Genomic DNA, 23,360 nt, shown 5'->3' with positions numbered 1-23,360 from the left:
TTCGCCTCCTGCACTCCCGGCTCTTCCGCAACTCCAAATAGAGCTAACCCCCAGCCTGGTTTGACCCGGGCCTTCACCACCCGCGAAATCACTCCCGTCACTCCCTTCCAATACCCTTCCAGTGCCGGGCATGCCCAAAACATATGTGCGTGGTTTGCCGGGCTCCCGCCACACCTCCCACATTTGTCCTCCACTCCAAAGAACCTGCTCAATCTTGCTCCCGTTATGTGTGCTCTATGTAGCACCTTAAATTGAATCAGGCTAAGCCTGGCGCATGAGGAAGAGGAATTTACCCTGCTTAGGGCATCAGCCCACATACCCTCCTCTTTCTCCTCCCCTAGTTCTTCTTCCCACTTTCCTTTTAGTTCGCCCACCGACTCCTCCCCCTCTTCCCTCATCTCTCGGTAAATCTCTGACACCTTGCCCTCTCCGACCCACACCCCTGAAAGCACCCTGTCCTGTATCCCCTGTGTCGGGAGCAACGGAAATTCCCTCACCTGTTGTCTAGTAAATGCCCTCACCTGCATATATCTCAAGAAATTTCCCCGGGGCAACTTATACTTTTCCTCCAATGCTCCCAAGCTCGCAAAAGTCCCATCTATAAATAAATCTCCCACCCTCCTAATTCCCAACTGGAACCAGCTCTGAAAACCTCCATCCATTCTTCCTGGGGCGAACCTATGGTTGTTCCTGATTGGGGACCCCACCAGGGCTCCCCGCACCCCTCTCTGTCGCCTCCACTGTCCCCAGATATTCAATGTTGCCGCCACCACCGGGTTCGTGGTAAACTTTTTAGGTGAGATGGGTAGCGGCGCCGTCACCAGCGCCTTTAAACTCGTCCCTTTACAGGACTTTCTCTCCAGTCTTTCCCACGCCGCTCCCTCACCCTCCATCATCCATTTACGTATCATTGCCACATTGGCGGCCCAATAGTAATCGCCCAAGTTCGGTAGTGCCAATCCTCCTCTGTCCCTACTATGCTGAAGGAACCCCCTCCTTACTCTCGGAACTTTACCTGCCCACGCGAAGCTCGTGATGCTCCTGTCTATTTTATTTAAAAAGGTCTTAGTGATTAGTATAGGGAGACATTGAAATACAAATAAGAACCTCGGGAGGACCATCACCTTAATTGCTTGCACCCTGCCCGCCAGCGATAGAGGCTGCATGTCCCACCTCTTGAAGTCCTCCTCCATTTGTTCTACCAACCGTGTCAGATTAAGTCTGTGCAAGGTTCCCCAGCTCCTAGCGATCTGAATCCCCAGGTATCGGAAGTTTCTTTCCACTTTCCTTAGAGGCAAGCCTTCTATCTCTCTACTCTGGTCCCCTGGATGTATCACAAATAATTCACTCTTCCCCATGTTTAGCCTATACCCCGAGAAATCCCCGAACCCCCTCAAAATTCGCATAACCTCTATCATTCCCCCCGCTGGGTCCGACACGTATAACAATAGGTCATCCGCATATAACGAGACTCGGTGTTCTTCTCCCCCTCTAATCACCCCTCTCCATTTCCTGGAGTCTCTCAACGCCATGGCCAGAGGTTCAATTGCCAACGCGAACAACAATGGAGACAGCGGGCATCCCTGTCTTGTTCCCCTATATAGTCGGAAATACTCCGATCTATGTCGACCTGTAACTACGCTTGCCGTTGGAGCCCCATAAAGCTTAATGATCTGTTGAGCTGCTCGCAGAAAAATACTTTTCACTGTACCTTGGTACACATGACAACAGACAAATCCAAAATCCCTGGGTGGCTGTGGATGCTCAATTGATGAATATTTTCCAAACTACAAAGAAAAGTACAGCACAGGAACAGGCCCTTCGCCCCTCCAAGCCCGTGCCGACCATGCTGCCCGACTAAACTACAATCTTCTACACTTCCTGGGTCTGTATCCCTCTATTCCCATCCTATTCATGTATTTGTCAAGATGCCCCTTAAATGTCACTATCGTCCCTGCTTCCACCACCTCCTCCGGTAGCGAGTTCCAGGCACCCACTACCCTCTGTGTAAAAAAAACCTTGCTTCGTACATCTACTCTAAACCTTGCCCCTCGCACCTTAAACCTATGCCCCCTAGTAATTGACCCCTCTACCCTGGGGGCACAACAGAGAACTGAGAAATAGAGATAGGGTGGGCAGGTGGAGTTAGGGAAAGCTTCAGCCATGGTCCTACTGAATGGTGAAGCAGACAGCAGCAGCTAGATAATGCATATTGTTTATTCTCATCCCTAATTTTACACTTTAAAATGGGAAATTGTCTATGTTCACAGGAAGAATAAAAAAGAGGTGTATTATCTAAATGGTGAGAGATTGCAGAGCTAAAGTTCAGAGGGATCTGGTGTCCTAGTGGATGAATCACAATAGGCTAGTGTTCAGATACAACAAGTAATTAGGAAAGCCAATAGAACGCTATAATTTGTTGTGAGGGGAATGATTATAAATGTAGTGAGGTAATGCTTTTGTTCTACAGGGCAATAATAACACCACATTTGGAGTATTGTGTACAGTGTTGATCACCTTTATTGAAGGAAGAATGTAAATGTATTGGAAGCCGTTCAGAAAAGATTTACCAGATTAATACCTGGAATGGGTGGCTTGTCTTGTGAGGAAAGAGTGAACAGGCTGGGCTTGGATCTGCAGGAGTTTAGAAGAGTTCAAAGTGACTTGATGGAAACATAATATCCTGAGGGGTCTTGACCGGGTGGATCTGGAGAGGATGTTTCTTCTTGTGGGAGAATCCAGAACTGGGAGTCACTAATTAAAAATAATATATTGCCAATTTAAAACAGATGAGGTGACATGTTTCTTACTTGAAAGGGTTGAGTTTTCGGAACCGTCTCCCTGAGAAGGCAGTAGAAGCGGAGTAGAGTCTTAAATGTTTTTGAGAACGGTATGGATAAATTCTTGGGAAGCAAAGAGATTATAGGAGCTCGGTGGTAATGCAAATTTGAGCTATCAGATCCGCCATGATCTTATTAAATGGGGTGGGGGGGTGGGCGGAGATTTAAATTGTGTTTTGAACCTGAAACAGCCGAGGCTGAAGACATTTGCCCCTTTGGGGTGACAAAGGCATTGTTGATGTTTATGGAGGAGCGGGGAGCAGACCCATTGCCCCCTGAGGGTAAAGAACTTTTGTTTATTTCCCCAGTACTTAAAGTGTACTCCAGGGTGCTTTTTCCTGATGAGAAGGTCCCTTTTTCCTGGTGTGAGGAAAGCAGAGTATTTGGCGATAGTAATTTCAGACCATTTAGTGTTCTAGGTAAGCTCAGCTCAGCACCCGGCATGAGGGCTCGGTGTGGGGTTATTAGGACATGGAGTTCTGTGGATGGATGTCAAAGGCTATAGATGGGGTTTAATGGGTCTCATCCTCCTTTCTGTGGGAGGCCTTGAAAATGGTGATTGGAGGGGAGATCATAATCACACAATGCATGTATGGATAGGGAGGCTAGAGAGGAGTGCCAGAAGTTGGTGGATGACATTTTGGAAATGGACCATAGATACTCTATCACCCAACTCCAGAGCTCCTGGGAAGCAGGAAAAATCTTCAACTGAAGTTTGGCAAGACGCTGTACAAGCTGTGGCGGTCGAAGGAGGTTACTTGTGAAAATGGGGAGAACACCAGCCATCTCTTGGCTTGTCAGTTGAGGTGACCACCTGGGAGATTATCCAGGTCAGAAACACATTCGACAGGCTGGTGTTCATTCCAGATAAAGTTAATGGGGCATATGAAACTTTCTGTAGGTCATAGCTGCCAGGGAACGAGGTCAGATACGTCAAGAGTTTTTCGAGGGCTTCAAATTTCCTGAGGTGGGGGAGGACGAGCATGAGGAGCTGGAGGTATCTTGGGTCCAGAGGATATCCTTGCAACGATAGGACGATGCAGACTAAGCCCCTGGGCCAGATGGGTTCCCAGTGGAGTTTTACTAGATTTTGCTTGACATTCATTGTTAGTGGTAGGGATCTTGAAGACTGAAGCACGGGGTTCCCTGCGACAAAAGTACAGGAATTGATTTCCCGAGGTAATCGTCTTGTGAGATGCCAAAAAGGCATTTGGCAGGGTTGAGTGGGGGTACCTTTTTGTGAATTTGGAGAGGTTCAGGTTGGTCACCAGGTTTGTCTTGTATAAGGCTCCCTCGTCTAGTGTTCGCACCCAACGCCATGAGCTTGGGGGACTTTCAATTAAACAGGAGAACAAGACAGAATAGTGCAGAAGAAGGTCATCGAGTCTGCACCGAACCTTTGAAAGACCATCTCCCTAGGCACAATCACCAATCCTATTGCTGAAACTCAACCCTGAGGGGCAATTTATATTGTCAATCCATCTAACCACATCTTTGGACTGTGGGAGGAAACCCACTTAGACATGGGGAGAAAGTGCCCCCCTCTTGTTTTCATTGGCGATAGAGTCTTTGACAATCGCTTTGTGGGCTTTGGGTAAGTGGAAAGACATAATTAGGAGAAGGGTGTAGCACAGGACACCCTTGTATGCTGATGACTTTTTACTTTACATGATGGACCCAGTGGACCCACTATGGTTGATATAATACAATTATTGAGATGCTTTGGCTCCTTTTCCACATATAAATTAAATCTGGAAAAGAGTGAGCATTTTCCAGTGAACTGCCGGGAACGGGAGCCAACCGAGGGGTACATCTATTTCACCTGGCTGGATCCAATTTTAGGTATCTGAGGTCCGAGTGACTCGAGATTGGGCCCAATTTTGTAGATGGAATTATACCAGCCTGGTAAGTAGAGTCAAGACCGACCTGCAAAGGTGGGATAACCTTCCCCCGTCCTTGGCGGACAGGGTCCAGTCGATCAAGACAAACAATCTGCCACAATTCTTGTTTTTTTTTCCCAGTTTCTGCAGGTTTCCTTCCTAAATCTTTTTTTGGGATGGTCGAGAAGTTGATATCGTTTAAATCCTCGAGGATTTGTCGGGTGTTCCTTCAAAGTGTAAGACAATTGGGGGGTTGTGGGGAGGGGAGGGGGGGGGGTGCGGGTGGTAGGCTAGCATTGCTAAACCTGATATTTTATTACTGGACAGCAAATGTAGAGAAGGTGTTAGGTTGGTGTAGTGATACAGGGGCTACGTGGGTGCAGATAGAATCAGTTTTTCGTGATGTGAATTGAGGGAAAGATATTGGGCCTACGTTACCATTGTGAGAGGAAATTATAATAAAGGAATAAATCGTAATATGAATGCCTAGTGAGGTTTAAGAATTGAAAATAAATAAATATAGAAGGGTTACAGATGCCTTCATTGAGCACATTCCAACAGTAGTTGACTCTCGTAACACCTAAAGATATGTCCATAGAATCTCCAGATGCACAGTTTGTATTAGCTGATCTCAATAATGATGACAAAGCATTGGAGACAGATAGTAAGGACAGTTGCCTTAGTACCTGATGGAGAAGGTGTGGTAGTCATACCAAGATTGACTAAAAGCATCTGGAAAGGGTGTATGCGAGAATGCACGGCCAGTACAAGATGTACTTGCTTTGGTAAAATCTATGTAAAGTCAGATCGAAAATTTAAACATTGACTGCATATGTGTTAAGAACAGGTATAAATATGCACCACTTTTGTAAATAATAGTTGGCTCACCAAACTTCATTGTTAAGCTATCTCTCCCAGCATACGCCAGAATATACAATCGGAAACCTGCCATGAGACTTCTGTGAATCGTTCGTTTGTAGAAGCTAGCGATAACAGATTGACCGGCGATTACACCAGTAAATTTTCTTGCTCTTCTTAAAAATAGTGCCCGAGCATCTTTTATGTCCAACTGGGAAAGAAGGTGGGCCGAAATAAACAGTATCATCTGAAAGGCAACAGATGTGACGGTGCAGCATCCCCTCAGTCCTGTCAGTAGCGTCAGCTGAAAATATGCCTTTAAATCCACAATGGAACTTCAGCGGTTGGATAGAATATACTACATCTGATTCAAACTTTGTAATAGCATCCATCACCATGTTCCGGTTTGCATCATACAACCATACAGAATAGGAGGCACATTGAGCCAGTGTCGGTTCTTTTGCAGCTTTTCAGTTAGTTACACTGCCCTGATCTTTCCTCAGAACATAGGTACAGAAAGGATGTACCCGATGGTAGGGTTGTCCAGAACCGGGGTCCAGGCTGAGGATATAGGTAGACCATTCAGGACAGAGATGAAGAGAAATTTCTTCATCCAGAAAGTGGTGAGCCTGTGGAATTCACGACCACAAGACGTGGTTGAGGCCAAAGAAAATTGTATGTTTTCAAGGAGTTTGCTATGGCTCTTGGGGTGAAAGGAATCAAAGGATTAGGGGAAGAAGGCAGCAAAAGCTATTGAGTTGGATGAACAGCATAGTTGTTATGAATGCCAGAGCAGGCTTGGAGGACCAAATAGTCCTACTGCTGCTTATATTTTGTCTTTCTATATACAGGGGTTAGGCAATTTGTTCTCTCGAGCCCGCTTGCTCACCTAACCAGATAATGGCTCATCTATTACTTCAAAGCTGCCTTCCTGCACATTTTGCTTATCCTTTGATGCCATTGGTATCTAGAAATATATCAACCTCTACTTTGAACAGGCTTGAAGACTGAACCGCCACAACCATGTGTGTTAGAGAATTCAAATATTCACCAGCCTCTGAAGAAATGCTTCCCCATTACAGTCCTAATGACCCACCTATTTTTCTGGGACAGTGTCTCCTTGTTCTGTAACCACCTGACCAGAGAAAACATCTTTCAAGCCCTATAAGAATGACAAGGCAGCCAAAACGCTATACAACTTACTGACATTCTCTTCAGGCATTTCTCCAATTCTCTTTTACAGGTTATGGCTGAATCTACTTCCACCATGTTTTCAGGTGTTCCATTCCAGATCATAAAAATTGCCATCTCGTTTCTCCATATCTACCCAATTAAAAGTCATCACCATTTTGAAACCTCTTTCATCTGTTCCGCTCTCAGAAAATCATAGAATGTACAGTGCAGAAGGCCATACATGTGTCTGCACCGGCCCCTGGAAAGAGCACCCTATTTGAACCTCACACCTTCACCCTCTCCCCTTTATCCCCGTAACCCAACCTAACCTTTTTGGGACACTAAGGGCAATTTAGAATAGCCAATCCACCTAACCTGCACATCGTTGGGACTGGTGGAGGGAACTGGAGCACTCAACCCAAGCGCACACACGTACAGAACGTGCAGACTCCACACGAACAGTGACCCAAGCTGGGAATCGAACCTGGGACCCTGGAGCTGTGAAGCAACTGTGGTTCAACTTCACCAGTCTCTCCAAGTTACAGTGGTGCTCATCCCAGGAAGCATTCTCCCCGTTAAAAAGTGGGAAACACTGAATCTGAACTGAAAAACAGGAAATGCTGGAAAAGAAACACTGGGGCGGAAGCATCTGCAGAGATGAAACACAGCTAACATTCTGAGTATAATATGGATCACCAGATCTTCAAAGATGATATTAGACTGGGAACATTAACTCCCTTTCACCACCTTCCTCCACAGATGCTGCCACACCAGCTGCCTTTTTCAGCATTTTCTACTTTTATTTTATCATCCTGGTGACTAGTTGTGGTTTGTTTGATAGCACTCTCGCCAGAGTCCCAAAGTTCTGTGTTGAACTCCCACTCCAAGGCTTGAAGTTAAATAAAGTCTGGAACTTGCTTCCAGTGCAGAACTGCTGCATTGCCTAAGGTGCTGCTTTTCAGATCAGATTATTTGTGGCAGGGGTGACACAGTGGTTAACACAGCTGCTTCGCAGCAATAGGGAGTGACTGTGTGGAGCTTGCACGTCTCTCCAGCGTCTGCTGTGGGTTTCCTCCAGGTGCTCCGCTTTCCTCCCACAGTCCAAAGACGTGCAGGTTAGGTGGACTGGCCATAATAGATTGCCCCTTAGTGTCCAAAAGGTCAGGTAGAGTTGTGGGGTTACAGGGATTGGGCCTCGGTACAGTGCTCTTTCAGAAAGTCGGTACAGACCCAATGGGCAGAATGGCCTCCTTCTGCAATTTAGATGTTCTATGAAAACTGAGATCCTGTCTGACTGCTTGTTTGGATGCAAAAATATTCCATGTTGTTTGTTTCAAAGGGGCAAACAAGTTATCTCTGTTGTCTTGCCAATACCTATCACTCAATCAGCTTGACCAACGTATTAACTGGCCATTGTCACATTGTTGGTTGTGGGAGATTGCTTGAGGGTGGGAGTTGAAAGTGGGAGTTTTCTCCTATAAAAGTGAATACACTTCACAAAATACTTAATCAGCATTTTGAGACAGTTGTAGATATGAAAGCACTACAAACATAAAACAAAGTATTTTGATGATGTCCTCAGCACACTCTCTAAGGCCTTCATATTGTTCCGAAACAGTGGTCCCAGAATTGAATACAATACTCAAGCTGGGTATCCACCAGTGCTTTAGAGAGTTTAGCATTAGTTCTGTACAGGCGAGGCTGCAATGTATAAAGTGGATTTCGGACCTGCCTATTGACTTCACTGGTTTGTCTCTGAGAGGGAGGAGGGAGAAACGACTGGGCCCCAAGGGGCCATGACGAGGGGGGGGGGGGGGGGGGGGGGGGGGGCGGAGAAAGGCTAGAGAGGCTGGGGGGCCCCAAGGAGCCAGAGAGTACGGGGAAGGCCCAAGCTCAGAAGCCAGGGAGACCCAAGGGGCAAGATGAAGCCGGTCTGAGGGGAGGGGGCAAGGGGTTAGAGTGGCTGGGGGGATCGGGGCCAGGAGGGACAAGCAAGGAGCCAGAGAGGCCAGGGGCGGGACCAAGGGGCCGGGAAGGTCAGAGATGCCGGGGGGGCCCCAAGGCGCAAGAGCACAGGGTGGGCCAAGGGGCGAGGGGGGGGCTGGGAAGGATGAGGAATGAGAGAAGGGCGGGATGGGTGAAGGGGAGCGAGAGAGGACAGGGTGGGCCAAGAGGTGACAGAGGGTGGGGGAGGGACAGGAACAGGGGGAGGGACAGGAACAGGGCGAGAACGGAGTGGGGGGAGTGGGGGGGGGGGGGGGGGGGGAAAGAGAGAGAGAAAGAGTAAGGGATGAGAGAGGGAGTGGGAAGTGTCCAGAGCAGGGCGATAGCGGGAAGGGAGGGGCAAGGCACGATGAGACAGAACGGGAAGGGGTAAAAGTGGGATGTGGAGGGGGGAGGGGGAGAAGCAGGAGGAACGAGTTGAAGGAGCGACTGGAAATGGACAAGCAATAGAGCGCAGGAGGGAGACGTGACAGGAATGCAATTGGTGTTAGTCTGAGAGAGGAGGGATGGACAGAGGGGAGAGTGAGGAACAGCAGCAAGGAATAGGGAGGGGAGAAACAGGCTAAATGGGCAATGAGATCAGAAGGTGAACAGGCAGGTGAAAGGCAAGGAGGGGCTGAGGGAGTTGACCAGTGTGGAGCGGAGAGGTTGGGGGGGGTGGAGAAAGAGGTTGAGACAGAAACAGAGCAAGAACGGCGAAGGAGTGACAGGCATGTAGAACCCAGTAAGCAACAGAAACAGACTGGGAGGTGGCAAAAGGCTGGTCAAGTCAAACTGGTGTGCGAGAGGAGAGACACGGTAAAGGTGAAAGGACAGCATTGGCCGAAGGAGGCCTATCTAGGTGGGGGCAAAGAGAGACAGACGGTAAGGTGAGCAGGGATGGCAGGCAGGCATAAAGCTGAGGGAACTAATAAAAAAAACAGGTTGAAGGGATATGGGGAACAGGTGGCGAGGTGAGTTTGAGACCAAGAAGAGGTCAGCCACGATCTGATTGAAAGGCAGAGCAAGCTCGAAGGACTGAATTGCCCATTTTTGCTCCTACGTTCCTTCCTATGAGCGGTGAGAAAGAGGCAGCGGGGAGGAGAGGAACAAAGCAGAAAGAGAAGGGGAGGAGGGGACAACAGGCCGGCGGAGGGCGAAGGAAGAGTCAAGTATGATCGGAAAAAATGGAAGACTGAGTGATGTAACAGCAGGGAGGTAAAAGAGAGAACACACATACATATTCTATGTATACACATCTCGCAAGAGAGAGAAGGGTGGAATGAGGAGTCCGACAGAGAAGGAAGCAAATAAAGAGAAAAGGAAGTGAGCAGAATCAGGGAGAGGGGAGGGCGAGGATGGGTAAGAGAAATGACAGATAGAGAGGGGTGAGGAGGTAGGCAGACAAGGAAGGGAAGGGGCCAGGGTGTCGCACACCAAGAGAAGACCGACAGCAGGAAAGGACAGAGAGATCTAAGGAATAGTCCTTCTTTTGGGTTCACCCAAATTCAACAAATTGAGGGATAAATCAAAAGACCAGCCCCATAAATGAATTCTGCATCAAAATAAACAGCGTCTCAAAGGAAACTTAAAACAAAATGTGATTAGAGGGATCGATAACACACCCGAGCCCCTGCGGCATGGAAAGAGAGATATAAAGGTAAGGGAAATAGAATCAGCCATGGATCAGTTTGACCAATTAGTCAGTTTATTCAGTCACGACAAGAGATAAATAAATTATACACAGGCAAACAAAGGCCCTTATCATGAAGGGCATTCAGGTTACCGTAGTCAGGAATTGTAACAGCCTCAGGTCTCTCCTGTAGACTGGGATCCAGTCAGGAAACATTGCACCTCAAACATTGCACCTCAATGGCCAACCTGTACACATCAGCCTGATGTGAAGTAGCAGCAGGCTGTTCACCATGGAGAGTCTCACACCTATGACTAGTAAGGAGACCTCGGCCAGTGCTGAGATATACCATCCCCGCCACCCCCTTCCCATCCCTCCTTCGAGTGGCAGAGATTAATCCCTCTGACCCCTTCCTCCTTTCCCGGATCCTGCAGGGGCAGCCGGCTGGGAACCCGAGGCCTCGCTACATCGTGATGCTCACTGAAGTCCCACGTGTCTCAGTGTATTAGAGTTTTGTATGAAAGAGACCTCATGGCATGTGTCCCTCTAACCTCAGGGGAGGAGGAGGACAAGATTCAGGAGCAAGAGACCAAGAGGGTGGTCAGGGACATGGGAGCTCTAGTCAAATGCCCACTGCTCTCCATAGCGATCATGGACCTCAGCCACAGACTCCTGTTACATGGGGTTGGGCATCTTGCTGGTGCTGGGCCAGTATCAGTACCTGAGGATACTGCTGTCACATGGCCTGTGGGGTAGGGCACATGTGTCCGTGGGTCTCTTCTGGTAGGCTAACATTGAGCCTGTTCCGAGTACACTGGGTGCCACTGGTAATAGGTTGGTCTCGTAGGCCAGGCCCCCTCCTGCTACTGGGCCTGTCTGGTTGGCTGGTCCCCTTCTGGCGCAGGATGTTATAGTAGGCTGCGTCTTTCCTGCACTGCTCCTGCTCCAGTAGGCTGGGGCCCTCCTGGCACTGGGACTGATCCAGTAGGTTGGTGCCCTCCTGGCACTGGATCTGTTCCAAGGTGCTGGGCCCCACCTCCCACATCCCTCCCCAAACCCTGAAGTCCTCATGGCATGGGGCCTGGTTCAAAAGGCCAGTGCCATCCTTAGCCAGGGTCTTTTACAGTATGCAGGGTGCTCCTCGCCACGGGTCTGTACAGTACATCAGGCCCTCCTAGCAGTGGATCAGCTAAGTAGGGGCCCTCCTGGAACAGTATCTGTCAAAACAGGCTTATGATGCTGAGCCTGTTACAGTGGGCCGGGTCCCTCTGAACATGGTACAGGAGGCTGGATCACCCTTGCGTCGCCGAGCCTGCTACAGGAGGCCAGGCCCCTCTTTCGATCGCTGGGCCTGGTAGTTCTTCATGCTTTTCTTAGGGGGGATGAGGGTGGGGCTCAGGCCTGGCCTCTTCTTGCCACTCTTAGGCTGGGGGTCCTCACTGCCACCATTCTCCTGGGGTCGGGACTCCACAGGAGGGTTGGGGGTGCCAGTCTTGGGGTCGAAGGTCGGCAGGTCACTGTCGTGGGCGAACTTGCAGTTGCTACCGTAGCGACAGCGGCCATCTTTGCGGTAGGCCAGGCAGATCTTGCGGCCCCCGGCCTCCTCGGTTCTGATGCGGGCCGTCAGCCTCACATGCTTCTCCAGCAGGCTCAGGCGCTCGCGTCGCTCCTGGGCAAAGGGGTTAGTGAAGACTCCCGCCATCAGCTGGCCCCGGGCTCCTTCCAGCTCTGGGGGCGGGAGCTTGAGGAGGGCTGAGGCATCCTGGGGCTCGCCCATCAATTTCCCCTGCGGGCTGTCATCGCTGGTCTCGTCCTCGCTCTCAGATTCCCCCGTCAGCGGGTCCTTTACTTCGCACACTGCGCTCCCGGTCCTGCAAGTAAAACAAAAGACAGAGAGAACAGTTCAGATGCAAAACGTTACTCCCGCCATAGAGGGCGCTGTCCCTTTAAATCAAGGGCAGGCACGTTCTCAACATTTATTCATCAACTAACATGCCAACCATATGGCAAAAGCAATGTACTGCAGATGCTAGAAATGAAAACACTATGGGGTGGATTCTCTGATTCCCCAGCCGTGTGTTTCCCAATGCAGGGAGGCCATTTGCTGGCGGGACTCTCTCTCCTCCCACCGTTAGTCAATGGGATTTCCCATTGAAGACACCTTACGCTGCCAGGAAACCCGTGGGCAGGGGTGCGCTGTCAGTGGGCCCATGAGGATCCTGGCGCCGGACGGAGAATTCTGGCCAACACGTTGCAATGCACAGCAGCTCAGATCAGGACATGGACCAGAAAGTTCAACTCTCTCATGCACAAAGCAGATGTACCAGGAATTGCTGGATATTTTCAGCATTGCCTATTCATTATGGAGCTGTCATTTTTGGAATCTTGCTGCTTTGATTTCCTACATTTCCTTTATTCTTTTGTGGGATGTGGGCTTCGCTGGCAAGGCTTTGTTGTCCATCCCTAATTGCCCTGGAACTGAGGGGCTTGCTCAGCCATTTCAGAGGAAGAACTAAGAGTCACTCACATTGCTGTGGGTCTGGAGTCACACGTAGGCCGGACTGGGCGAGGACGGTGGACCTGATGTTTTTTTTTTCGACAATTGATGATGGCATCATCACTGAGACTTTCAACTCCAGATGTATTAATTTAATTCAAATTCCCTCCCCGCTGCTGTGGTGCGACTTGAGCCTCTGTATCCCGAGCATTAGTCTGGGCCTCTGGAATACTAGTCCAGTGACATTATCACTATGCCACCATTCAACCCCCCCATTTACATCAGAGGCTCCATCTTCTACAAATGCCACGCGGGCCATGAAGTGCTTTGTCGCATCCAGAGGTTGTGCAATGTCTGAGCGAGGGAGAGACCTATCCCCCTCAGGGACTCGGGAGAGGTAAGTGGCAATGTCACTGGGCTGGCTATCCAAAGGGCCAGACCAGTGTCCAGAGGCATGGGTTCAAATCTCACCAGGGACAGCAGGTGGCATTTATATGCCTCTAATAAGAACGGGAATGAACAGCTCGTCTCAGTTATGGCTGATGGTCCTCAAACTATTTGGTTCACTAATGCCCGTTTAAGAGAAGGATATCAGGCAGCCTTACCCTGATCTGGCCAACGGTGGCTCCAGACCCACACAGCAATGTCATCGTCTCTTATCTGCCCAACTCCGTTCAAGGGTCAATTTGGGATAAGCAATAAATGTTGTCCTTGCTCATATTCCATGGAAGAATGAAAAACAAGATACACAGGTTGACACCGATTCCTCTACGCGAGGCCAGATCAGAGGATTAAATAGGGCGCACGATAGACGCAGGCCATTCGGCCCAACCAGTCCATACTCGTGTTGTGCGTGCACTCAAGACTCCTCCTAGCTTTCCTCAACCAAAAACCTGTTTCCTTCGCCCTAAAATGTTTCTTCAGTTTTCTCTTCAGTGCATCTCTAATGTCAATTGAACCACTCTCTGGGTAAGGATGCTTCTGCTGAATTCCCTACCAGCTTTCTTGCTGGTAATCTGATGTCAATGTTCACTTCCCTACAAGAGGAAACTCTTTCAGGAATCCACATTGTAGGAGGGACATGATAGCACTGGAAGGGATGAAGACAGGACGTTGCCTGGGCTGGAGGTTTTAGTTATGAAGAGAGATTGTATAGACTGGGTTTTCTTCCCTTGGGAGCAGAGGAGATATGATTGAGATGCAAAACAGTATGAGGGCCATAGATAGACAGGAAGAAACTTTTCCTCTTGGTGGAGGGATCAATGACGAGGGGCCATAGATTTAAGATAAGGAGCAGGAGGTTTAGAGGGGATGTGAGGAAAAACCTTCCTCACTCAGAAGGTGGTGGCAGTCTGAACCTCGGTGCCTGAAAAAGGATGTTGGAGGCAGAGACCCTCAAAACATTTAAGAAGTATTTAGATATGCACTTGCAATGTCAATGTGTACAAGGCTATGAGCCAAGTGATGGAAAATGAGATTAGACTACTTTGGTTGTTGTTTTTGACCGGCACAGAATTGATGGGCCGCAGGGCCTATCCTGAAATGTGGACCTCTATGACTAATTTATAGGATCCCACAGCCTTATTATTTTTTTGTTGTTGAGGAAAATGGATCCAGTCTGTCAATTCTTGATATGTATACCCACTGCTGCCTCACGGCCCCCCCGAGGATCCTGGTTCAATCACGGCCCTGGGTCACTGTCTGTGTGGCATTGGCACATTCTCCCCGTGTCTGCATGGGTCTCATCCCCACAAATATAATTGGGTACTTCGAATTTATAAAGAAAAAGAAAGAAACATGAGTTTTAGTGAGGAGCTGAAGAAAATTGTGTCAGTAGAGAAATGTTTTCTGGGAAATTAATAGGACTAAAATCTCCAAGGCCTGATAACTTGAGGAAGTGGCCCGAGAGATAGTAGATCCATTGGTTATTTTACAAAATTATTTGGACTGATTGGAGAGTAGCTAATATAACCGCGCTATTCAAAAAAGGAGGTAGCGAAAACAGAGAACTACAGGCCAGTGAGCCTAACATCGGTAACTGAAATGGTGCCAGAGTCCATTATCCCTCTTCCACCCCCGTTCTCACTCCCTGTTCCCCACACTACCCATTCCCTCCCCGACACTGCTCTCTCTCCCTCGCCCACCATGCTCTCTCCCTCCCACCCGCTCTCTCCCTTGCCCCCTACCATTCCTCCGCCTCCCTTCCCTCCTGCAAATACTCACACTTCCTCCCTGACCCACTATTCTCCCCCCGCAATCCCCTTCCCCCCCATACCCATTCCCCCACGCCCATTCCCCTTCCACCCGCCCACCCCACTGAACCCCCCGTGCCCACTCCACTGAACCCCCCTCGCCCCGTCACCCCCCTCGCCCCCGTCACCCCCCCTCGCCCCCACCCCGTCACCCCCCCTCGCCCACTCCCCTCGCCCCCTCCCCGTCACCCCCCCTCGCCCACTCCCTCGTCACCCCCCCTCGCCCACTCCCCGTCACTCCCCCTCGCCCACTCCCCGTCACTCCCCCTCGCCCACTCCCCGTCACTCCCCCTCGCCCACTCCCCGTCACCCACCCTCGCCCACTCCCCGTCACCCCCCCGCCTACTCCCCTTAACCCCCCCTCGCCCACTCCCCTTAACCCCCCCTCGCCCACTCCCCGTCGCCCCCCCTCGCCCACTCCCCGTCGCCCCCCCTCGCCCACTCCCCGTCGCCCCCCCTCCCTCGCCCACTCCCCGTCGCCCCCCCTCCCTCGCCCACTCCCCGTCACCCCCCCTCGCCCACTCCCCGTCACCCCCCCTCGCCCACTCCCGTCACACCCCCTCGCCCACTCCCCGTCACACCCCCTCGCCCACTCCCCGTCACACCCCCTCGCCCACTCCCCGTCACACCCCCTCGCCCACTCCCCGTCACACCCCCTCGCCCACTCCCCGTCACACCCCCCTCGCCCACTCCCCGTCACACCCCCCTCGCCCACTCCCCGTCACCCCCCCCTCGCCCACTCCCCGTCACCCCCCCCCTCGCCCACTCCCCGTCACCCCCCCCTCGCCCACTCCCCGTCACCCCCCCCTATCCCACTCCCCTTAACCCCCCCCATATCCCACTCCCCTTAACCCCCCCCTCGCCCACTCCCCTTAACCCCCCCTCGCCCACTCCCCGTCGCCCCCCCTCGCCCACTCCCCGTCGCCCCCCCTCGCCCACTCCCCGTCGCCCACTCCCCGTCGCCCCCTCCCCGTCGCCCCCCCTCGCCCACTCCCCGTCACCCCCCTCGCCCACTCCCCTTAACCCCCCCCTCGCCCACTCCCCGTCACCCCCCTCGCCCACTCCCCTTAACCCCCCCCTCGCCCACATCCCCGTCACCCCCCCTCGCCCACTCCCCTTCACCCCCCTCGCCCACTCCCCTTAACCCCCCCCGCCCACTCCCCTTAACCCCCCCCTCGCCCACTCCCCTTAACCCCCCCCTCGCCCACTCCCCCTCGCCCCCCCTCGCCCACTCCCCGTCGCCCCCCCTCGCCCACTCCCCGTCGCCCCCCCTCGCCCACTCCCCGTCGCCCCCCCTCGCCCACTCCCCGTCGCCCCCCCTCGCCCACTCCCCGTCGCCCCCCCTCGCCCACTCCCCGTCGCCCCCCCTCGCCCACTCCCCTTAACCCCCCCTCGCCCACTCCCCTTAACCCCCCCTCGCCCACTCCCCTTAACCCCCCCTCGCCCACTCCCCTTAACCCCCCCTCGCCCACTCCCCTTAACCCCCCCTCGCCCACTCCCCTTAACCCCCCTCGCCCACTCCCCGTCACCCCCCTCGCCCACTCCCCGTCGCCCCCCCTCGCCCACTCCCCGTCGCCCCCCCTCGCCCACTCCCCGTCACCCCCCTCGCCCACTCCCCGTCACCCCCCCCTTGCCCACTCCCCGTCGCCCCCCCCTCGCCCACTCCCCCTCGCCCACTCCCCGTCACCCCCCTCGCCCACTCCCCGTCACCCCCCCCTTGCCCACTCCCCGTCGCCCCCCCCTCGCCCACTCCCCCTCGTCCCCCCCTCGCCCACTCCCCCTCGCCCCCCCCTCGCCCACTCCCCCTCGCCCACTCCCCCTCGCCCACTCCCCGTCACCCCCCCTCGCCCCCCCCTCTCGCCCACTCCCCGTCACCCCCCCTCGCCCACTCCCCGTCACCCCCCCTCGCCCACTCCCCGTCACCCCCCCCTCGCCCACTCCCCGTCGCCCCCCCCCTCGCCCACTCCCCCTCGCCCACTCCCCGTCACCCCCCCTCGCCCCCCCCTCGCCCACTCCCCCTCGCCCACTCCCCGTCACCCCCCCTCGCCCCCCCCTCTCGCCCACTCCCCGTCACCCCCCCCTCGCCCACTCCCCGTCACCCCCCCCTCGCCCACTCCCCGTCACCCCCCCCTCGCCCACTCCCCGTCGCCCCCCCCTCGCCCACTCCCCCTCGCCCCCCCCTCGCCCACTCCCCCTCGCCCCCCCCTCGCCCACTCCCCCTCGCCCCCCCCCTCGCCCACTCCCCCTCGCCCCCCCCTCGCCCACTCCCCCTCGCCCACTCCCCCTCGCCCCCCCCTCGCCCACTCCCCGTCACCCCCCCTCGCCCCCCCCTCTCGCCCACTCCCCGTCACCCCCCCCTCGCCCACTCCCCGTCACCCCCCCCTCGCCCACTCCCCGTCACCCCCCCTCGCCCACTCCCCGTCGCCCCCCCCTCGCCCACTCCCCCTCGCCCCCCCCTCGCCCACTCCCCCTCGCCCCCCCCTCGCCCACTCCCCCTCGCCCCCCCCCTCGCCCACTCCCCCTCGCCCCCCCCTCGCCCACTCCCCCTCGCCCCCCCCCTCGCCCACTCCCCCTCGCCCCCCCCTCGCCCACTCCCCGTCACCCCCCCCTCGCCCACTCCCCCTCGCCCACTCCCCCTCGCCCACTCCCCCTCGCCCCCCCTCGCCCACTCCCCCTCGCCCACTCCCCGTCACCCCCCCTCGCCCACTCCCCCTCGCCCACTCCCCCTCGCCCACTCCCCGTCACCCCCCCTCGCCCACTCCCCCTCGCCCACTCCCCCTCGCCCACTCCCCCTCGCCCACTCCGCCCTTATCCCCCCTCGCCCACTCCCCCCTTCCCCCACTCCATTTCCCCTCCCCCACTTGTCTCTCTCCCACTCCCCTGTCCCTCTACCTGGGCTGGATACTCCCGCACTCAGTCCCGCTCTCCGTCTCCGTCTCTCTTTCGCTGTCGGACGAGCTGTAATCCGCCACCAATGCCGCCATTTTGCTTCTCGAGCACAAAGTCTCGGACCCGCCCCGTCGTTCTAGTCCCGCCCCCGAGGTTTCAGGCTCATGCAGTCTGACCCCGCCCCCTTGTTTGTGCGGCACCGGAGAATGACCCGGCCCCCCATTCTGATCAGCTCCACTGCTCACGCATCATCACTGTCTGACCCCACCTCCGTATTACAAGTCCGCCGACTGCTTTTACGTCATTGACGTCGGAGTTCGCATGCCGCTCGGATCCCCTGTCCCGGCCACTAATTAAGCGTCATCACGGACTGCCTCTCCTCCAAGGGTTGGAATCACGCCCACCGATTGTTTCGTCATTTCAGTCTGAAAACGTCACCTGGCTCGTCCCCGCCTTCATTAGGTGAGTCATCAGTGACGACACCGCCTTTGCGTCACCACCCCTCAAAATTCCTCCTGTCTCACAGACTGATCCCGCCCCCAGGCCTCGCCTCGAACATTGAAACGCACTCCCTGATTAGCGCTTCACCACTGAATGACCACGCCCTTGTGTTCTAACCTCTCCCCCGCCCCCACAGCCAATATGAACCTGCCTGTCGTCTGAGCCTGCCTTTGGTCCCTGACTTTAATCCCGCACAGATATAAAATATTGCAGATACTGGAAACCTGAAATAAAAACCTGGCATCAGCTATGCGGTAGATAACGGGGAGTTAATGGAGGTGGTATATCTGGATTTCCAGAAAGCTTTTAACCAGGTGCCACACAAAAGATTGCTGCATCCGATAAAGATGCATGGCATTAAGGGTAAAGTAGTAGCACGGATAGAAGATTGGTTAATTAATAGAAAGCAAAGAGTGGGGATTTATGGGTGTTTCTCTGGTTGGCAATCAGTAGCTAGTGGTGTCCCTCAGGGTTCACTGTTGGGCCCACAATTGTTCACAATTTACATAGATGATTTGGAGTTCGGGACCAAGTGCAATGTGTCCAAGTTTGCAGACGACACTAAGATGAGTGGTAAAGCAAAAAGTGCAGAGGACACCAGAAGTCTGCAGAGGGATTTGGATAGGTTAGGTGAATGGGCTAGGGTCTGGCAGATGGAATACAATGTTGACAAATGTGAGGTTATCCATTTTGGTAGGAATAATAGCAAAAGGGATTATTATTTAAATGATAAAATATCAAAACATGCATCTGTGCAGAGAGGCCTGGGTGTGCGAGTGCATGAGTCGCAAAAAGTTGATTTACAGGTGCAACAGGTGATTAAAAAGGCAAATGGAATTTTGTCCTTCATTGCTAGAGAGTGGAGTTTAAGACGAGGGAGGTTATGCAGCAATTGTATAAGGTGTTACCTCGAGGGTTGTAATCTCGGGATTACTCCCTGTGCCACGTGCCAGTGAGGCTAGAAATAGGAAGATAGAGCAGACAAACACGTGGCTAAACAGCTGGTGTAGGAGGGAGGGTTTCGGTTATCTGGACCACTGGGAGCTCTTCCGGGGCAGGTGTGACCTGTATAAGATGGACGGGTTGCATCTAAACCGGAGAGGCATAAATATCCTGGCCGCGAGATTTGCTAGTGTCACACGGGAGGGTTTAAACTAGTATGGCAGGGGGGTGGGCACGGGAGCAATAGGTCAGAAGGTGAGAGCGTTGAGGGAGAACTAGGGAATATGGACAGTGTGGCTCTGAGGCAGAGCAGACGGGGAGAAGTTGCTGAACACAGCGGGTCTGGTGGCCTGAAGTGCATATGTTTTAATGCAAGGAGCATTACGGGTAAGGCAGATGAACTTAGAGCTTGGATTAGTACTTGGAACTATGATGTTGTTGCCATTACAGAGACCTGGTTGAGGGAAGGGCAGGATTGGCAGCTAAACGTTCCAGGATTTAGATGTTTCAGGCGGGATAGAGGGGGATGTAAAAGGGGAGGCGGAGTTGCGCTACTTGTTCAGGAGAGTATCACAGCTATACAGCGAGAGGACACCTCAGAGGGCAGTGAGGCTATATGGGTAGAGATCAGGAATAAGAAGGGTGCAGTCACAATGTTGGGGGTATACTACAGGCCTCCCAACAGCCAGCGGGAGATAGAGGAGCAGATAGGTAGACAGATTTTGGAAAAGAGTAAAAACAACAGGGTTGTGGTGATGGGAGACTTCAACTTCCCCAATATTGACTGGGACTCACTTAGTGCCAGGGGCTTAGACGGGGCAGAGTTTGTAAGGAGCATCCAGGAGGGCTTCTTAAAACAATATGTAAACAGTCCAACTAGGGAAGGGGCGGTACTGGACCTGGTATTGGGGAATGAGCCCGGCCAGGTGGTAGATGTTTCAGTAGGGGAGCATTTCGGTAACAGTGACCACAATTCAGTAAGTTTTAAAGTACTGGTGGACAAGGATAAGAGTGGTCCGAGGATGAATGTGCTAAATTGGGGGAAGGCTAATTATAACAATATTAGGCGGGACCTGAAGAACATAGATTGGGGGCGGATGTTTGAGGGCAAATCAACATCTGACATGTGGGAGGCTTTCAAGTGTCAGTTGAAAGGAATACAGGACAGGCATGTTCCTGTGAGGAAGAAAGATAAATACGGCAATTTTCGGGAACCTTGGATGACGAATGATATTGTAGGCCTCGTCAAAAAGAAAAAGGAGGCATTTGTCAGGGCTAAAAGGCTGGGAACAGACGAAGCCTGTGTGGCATATAAGGAAAGTAGGAAGGAACTTAAGCAAGGAGTCAGGAGGGCTAGAAGGGGTCATGAAAAGTCATTGGCAAATAGGGTTAAGGAAAATCCCAAGGCTTTTTACACTTACATAAAAAGCAAGAGGGTTGCCAGGGAAAGGGTTGGCCCACTGAAGGATAGGCAAGGGAATCTATGTGTGGAGCCAGAGGAAATGGGCGAGGTACTAAATGAATACTTTGCATCAGTATTCACCAAAGAGAAGGAATTGGTAGATGTTGAGTCTGGAGAAGGGGGTGTAGATAGCCTGGGTCACATTGTGATCCAAAAAGACGAGGTGTTGGGTGTCTTAAAAAATATTAAGGTAGATAAGTCCCCAGGGCCGGATGGGATCTACCCCAGAATACTGAAGGAGGCTGGAGAGGAAATTGCTGAGGCCTTGACAGAAATCTTTGGATCCTCGCTGTCTTCAGGGGATGTCCCGGAGGACTGGAGAATAGCCAATGTTGTTCCTCTGTTTAAGAAGGGTGGCAGGGATAATCCCGGGAACTACAGGCCGGTGAGCCTTACTTCAGTGGTAGGGAAATTACTGGAGAGAATTCTTCGAGACAGGATCTACTCCCATTTGGAAGCAAATGGACGTATTAGTGAGAGGCAGCACGGTTTTGTGAAGGGGAGGTCGTGTCTCACTAACTTGATCGAGTTTTTCGAGGAGGTCACTAAGATGATTGATGCAGGTAGGGCAGTAGATGTTGTCTATATGGACTTCAGTAAGGCCTTTGACAAGGTCCCTCATGGTAGACTAGTACAAAAGGTGAAGTCACACGGGATCAGGGGTGAACTGGCAAGGTGGATACAGAACTGGCTAGGCCATAGAAGGCAGAGGGTAGCAATGGAGGGATGCTTTTCTAATTGGAGGGCTGTGACCAGTGGTGTTCCACAGGGATCAGTGCTGGGACCTTTGCTCTTTGTAGTATATATAAATGATTTGGAGGAAAATGTAACTGGTCTGATTAGTAAGTTTGCAGACGACACAAAGGTTGGTGGAATTGCGGATAGCGATGAGGACTGTCTGAGGATACAGCAGGATTTAGATTGTCTGGAGACTTGGGCGGAGAGATGGCAGATGGAGTTTAACCTGGACAAATGTGAGGTAATGCATTTTGGAAGGGCTAATGCAGGTAGGGAATATACAGTGAATGGTAGAACCCTCAGGAGTATTGAAAGTCAAAGAGATCTAGGAGTACAGGTCCACAGATCACTGAAAGGGGCTACACAGGTGGAGAAGGTAGTCAAGAAGGCATACGGCATGCTTGCCTTCATTGGCCGGGGCATTGAGTATAAGAATTGGCAAGTCATGTTGCAGCTGTATAGAACCTTAGTTAGGCCACACTTGGAGTATAGTGTTCAATTCTGGTCGCCACACTACCAGAAGGATGTGGAGGCTTTAGAGAGGGTGCAGAAGAGATTTACCAGAATGTTGCCTGGTATGGAGGGCATAAGCTATGAGGAGCGATTGAATAAACTCGGTTTGTTCTCACTGGAACGAAGGAGGTTGAGGGGCGACCTGATAGAGGTATACAAAATTATGAGGGGCATAGACAGAGTGGATAGTCAGAGGCTTTTCCCCAGGGTAGAGGGGTCAATTACTAGGGGGCATAGGTTTAAGGTGAGAGGGGCAAAGTTTAGAGTAGATGTACGAGGCAAGTTTTTTACGCAGAGGGTAGTGGGTGCCTGGAACTCACTACCGGAGGAGGTAGTGGAGGCAGGGACGATAGGGACATTTAAGGGGCATCTTGACAAATATATGAATAGGATGGGAATAGAAGGATACGGACCCAGGAAGTGTAGAAGATTGTAGTTTAGTCGGGCAGTATGGTCGGCACAGGCTTGGAGGGCCGAAGGGCCTGTTCCTGTGCTGTACATTTCTTTGTTCTTTGTTCTTTGTTCTTTGTGTTAGTGAGGCCACACCTGGAGTATTGTATTCACTTTTGGTCTCCTTACCTGAGAAAGGACCTACTGGTGCTGGAGGGTGTGCAGAGGAGATTCACTCGGTTAATCCCAGAGATGAAGGGGTTGAATTACAAAGAACAAAGAAATGTACAGCACAGGAACAGGCCCTTCGGCCTTCCAAGCCCGTGCCGACCATGCTGCCCGACTAAACTACAATCTTCTACACTTCCTGGGTCCGTATCCTTCTATTCCCATCCTATTCATATATTTGTCAAGATGCCCCTTAAATGTCCCTATCGTCCCTGCTTCCACTACCTCCTCCGGTAGCGAGTTCCAGGCACCCACTACCGTCTGCATAAAAAACTTGCCTCGTACATCTACTCTAAACCTTGCTCCTCTCACCTTAAACCTATGCCCCCTAGTAATTGACCCCTCTACCCTGGGGAAAAGCCTCTGACTACCCACTCTGTCTATGCCCCTCATAATTTTGTATACATCTATCAGGTCTCCCCTCAACCTCCTTTGTTCCAGTGAGAACAAACCGAGTTTATTCAATCGCTCCTCATAGCTAATGCCCTCCATACCAGGCAACATTCTGGTAAACCTCTCTAAAGCCTCCACATCCTTCTGGTAGTGTGGCGACCAGAATTGAAGACTATACTCCAAGTGTG

The 23,360-nt window shown here is 52.5% G+C and overlaps 1 protein-coding gene across 1 annotated transcript; it reads right to left on the bottom strand.

The window, feature by feature from the left end:
• Positions 1-10,594: 10,594 nt before the first annotated feature.
• LOC140410171 (uncharacterized) lies at positions 10,595-18,143 on the bottom strand. Its single transcript, XM_072498143.1, has 2 exons — positions 18,009-18,143; positions 10,595-12,238 (listed from the first exon to the last, which is right to left on the bottom strand). Exons 1-2 carry the CDS (start codon positions 18,098-18,100, stop codon positions 11,683-11,685), a joined length of 648 nt encoding a protein of 215 aa, XP_072354244.1. The 5' UTR covers positions 18,101-18,143; the 3' UTR covers positions 10,595-11,682.
• Between the last annotated feature and the right edge of the window lie 5,217 nt (positions 18,144-23,360).

Source organism: Scyliorhinus torazame, chromosome 4 (assembly GCF_047496885.1).
Source record: "Scyliorhinus torazame isolate Kashiwa2021f chromosome 4, sScyTor2.1, whole genome shotgun sequence".
Taxonomy (NCBI): Eukaryota; Metazoa; Chordata; class Chondrichthyes; order Carcharhiniformes; family Scyliorhinidae; genus Scyliorhinus; species Scyliorhinus torazame.
This window is presented reverse-complemented; position numbering and strand designations above follow the sequence as displayed.

What these genes read in the sequence shown, in the direction of transcription:
- LOC140410171 (XM_072498143.1), bottom strand. Translation starts at nt 18,100, where the DNA reads ATGGCGGCATTGGTGGCGGATTACAGCTCGTCCGACAGCGAAAGAGAG. An exon ending in TGCGGGAGTATCCAGCCCAG is followed by an intron (nt 12,239 to 18,008) that starts GTAGAGGGACAG and finishes TTTTACTTGCAG; the next exon opens with GACCGGGAGCGCAGTGTGCG.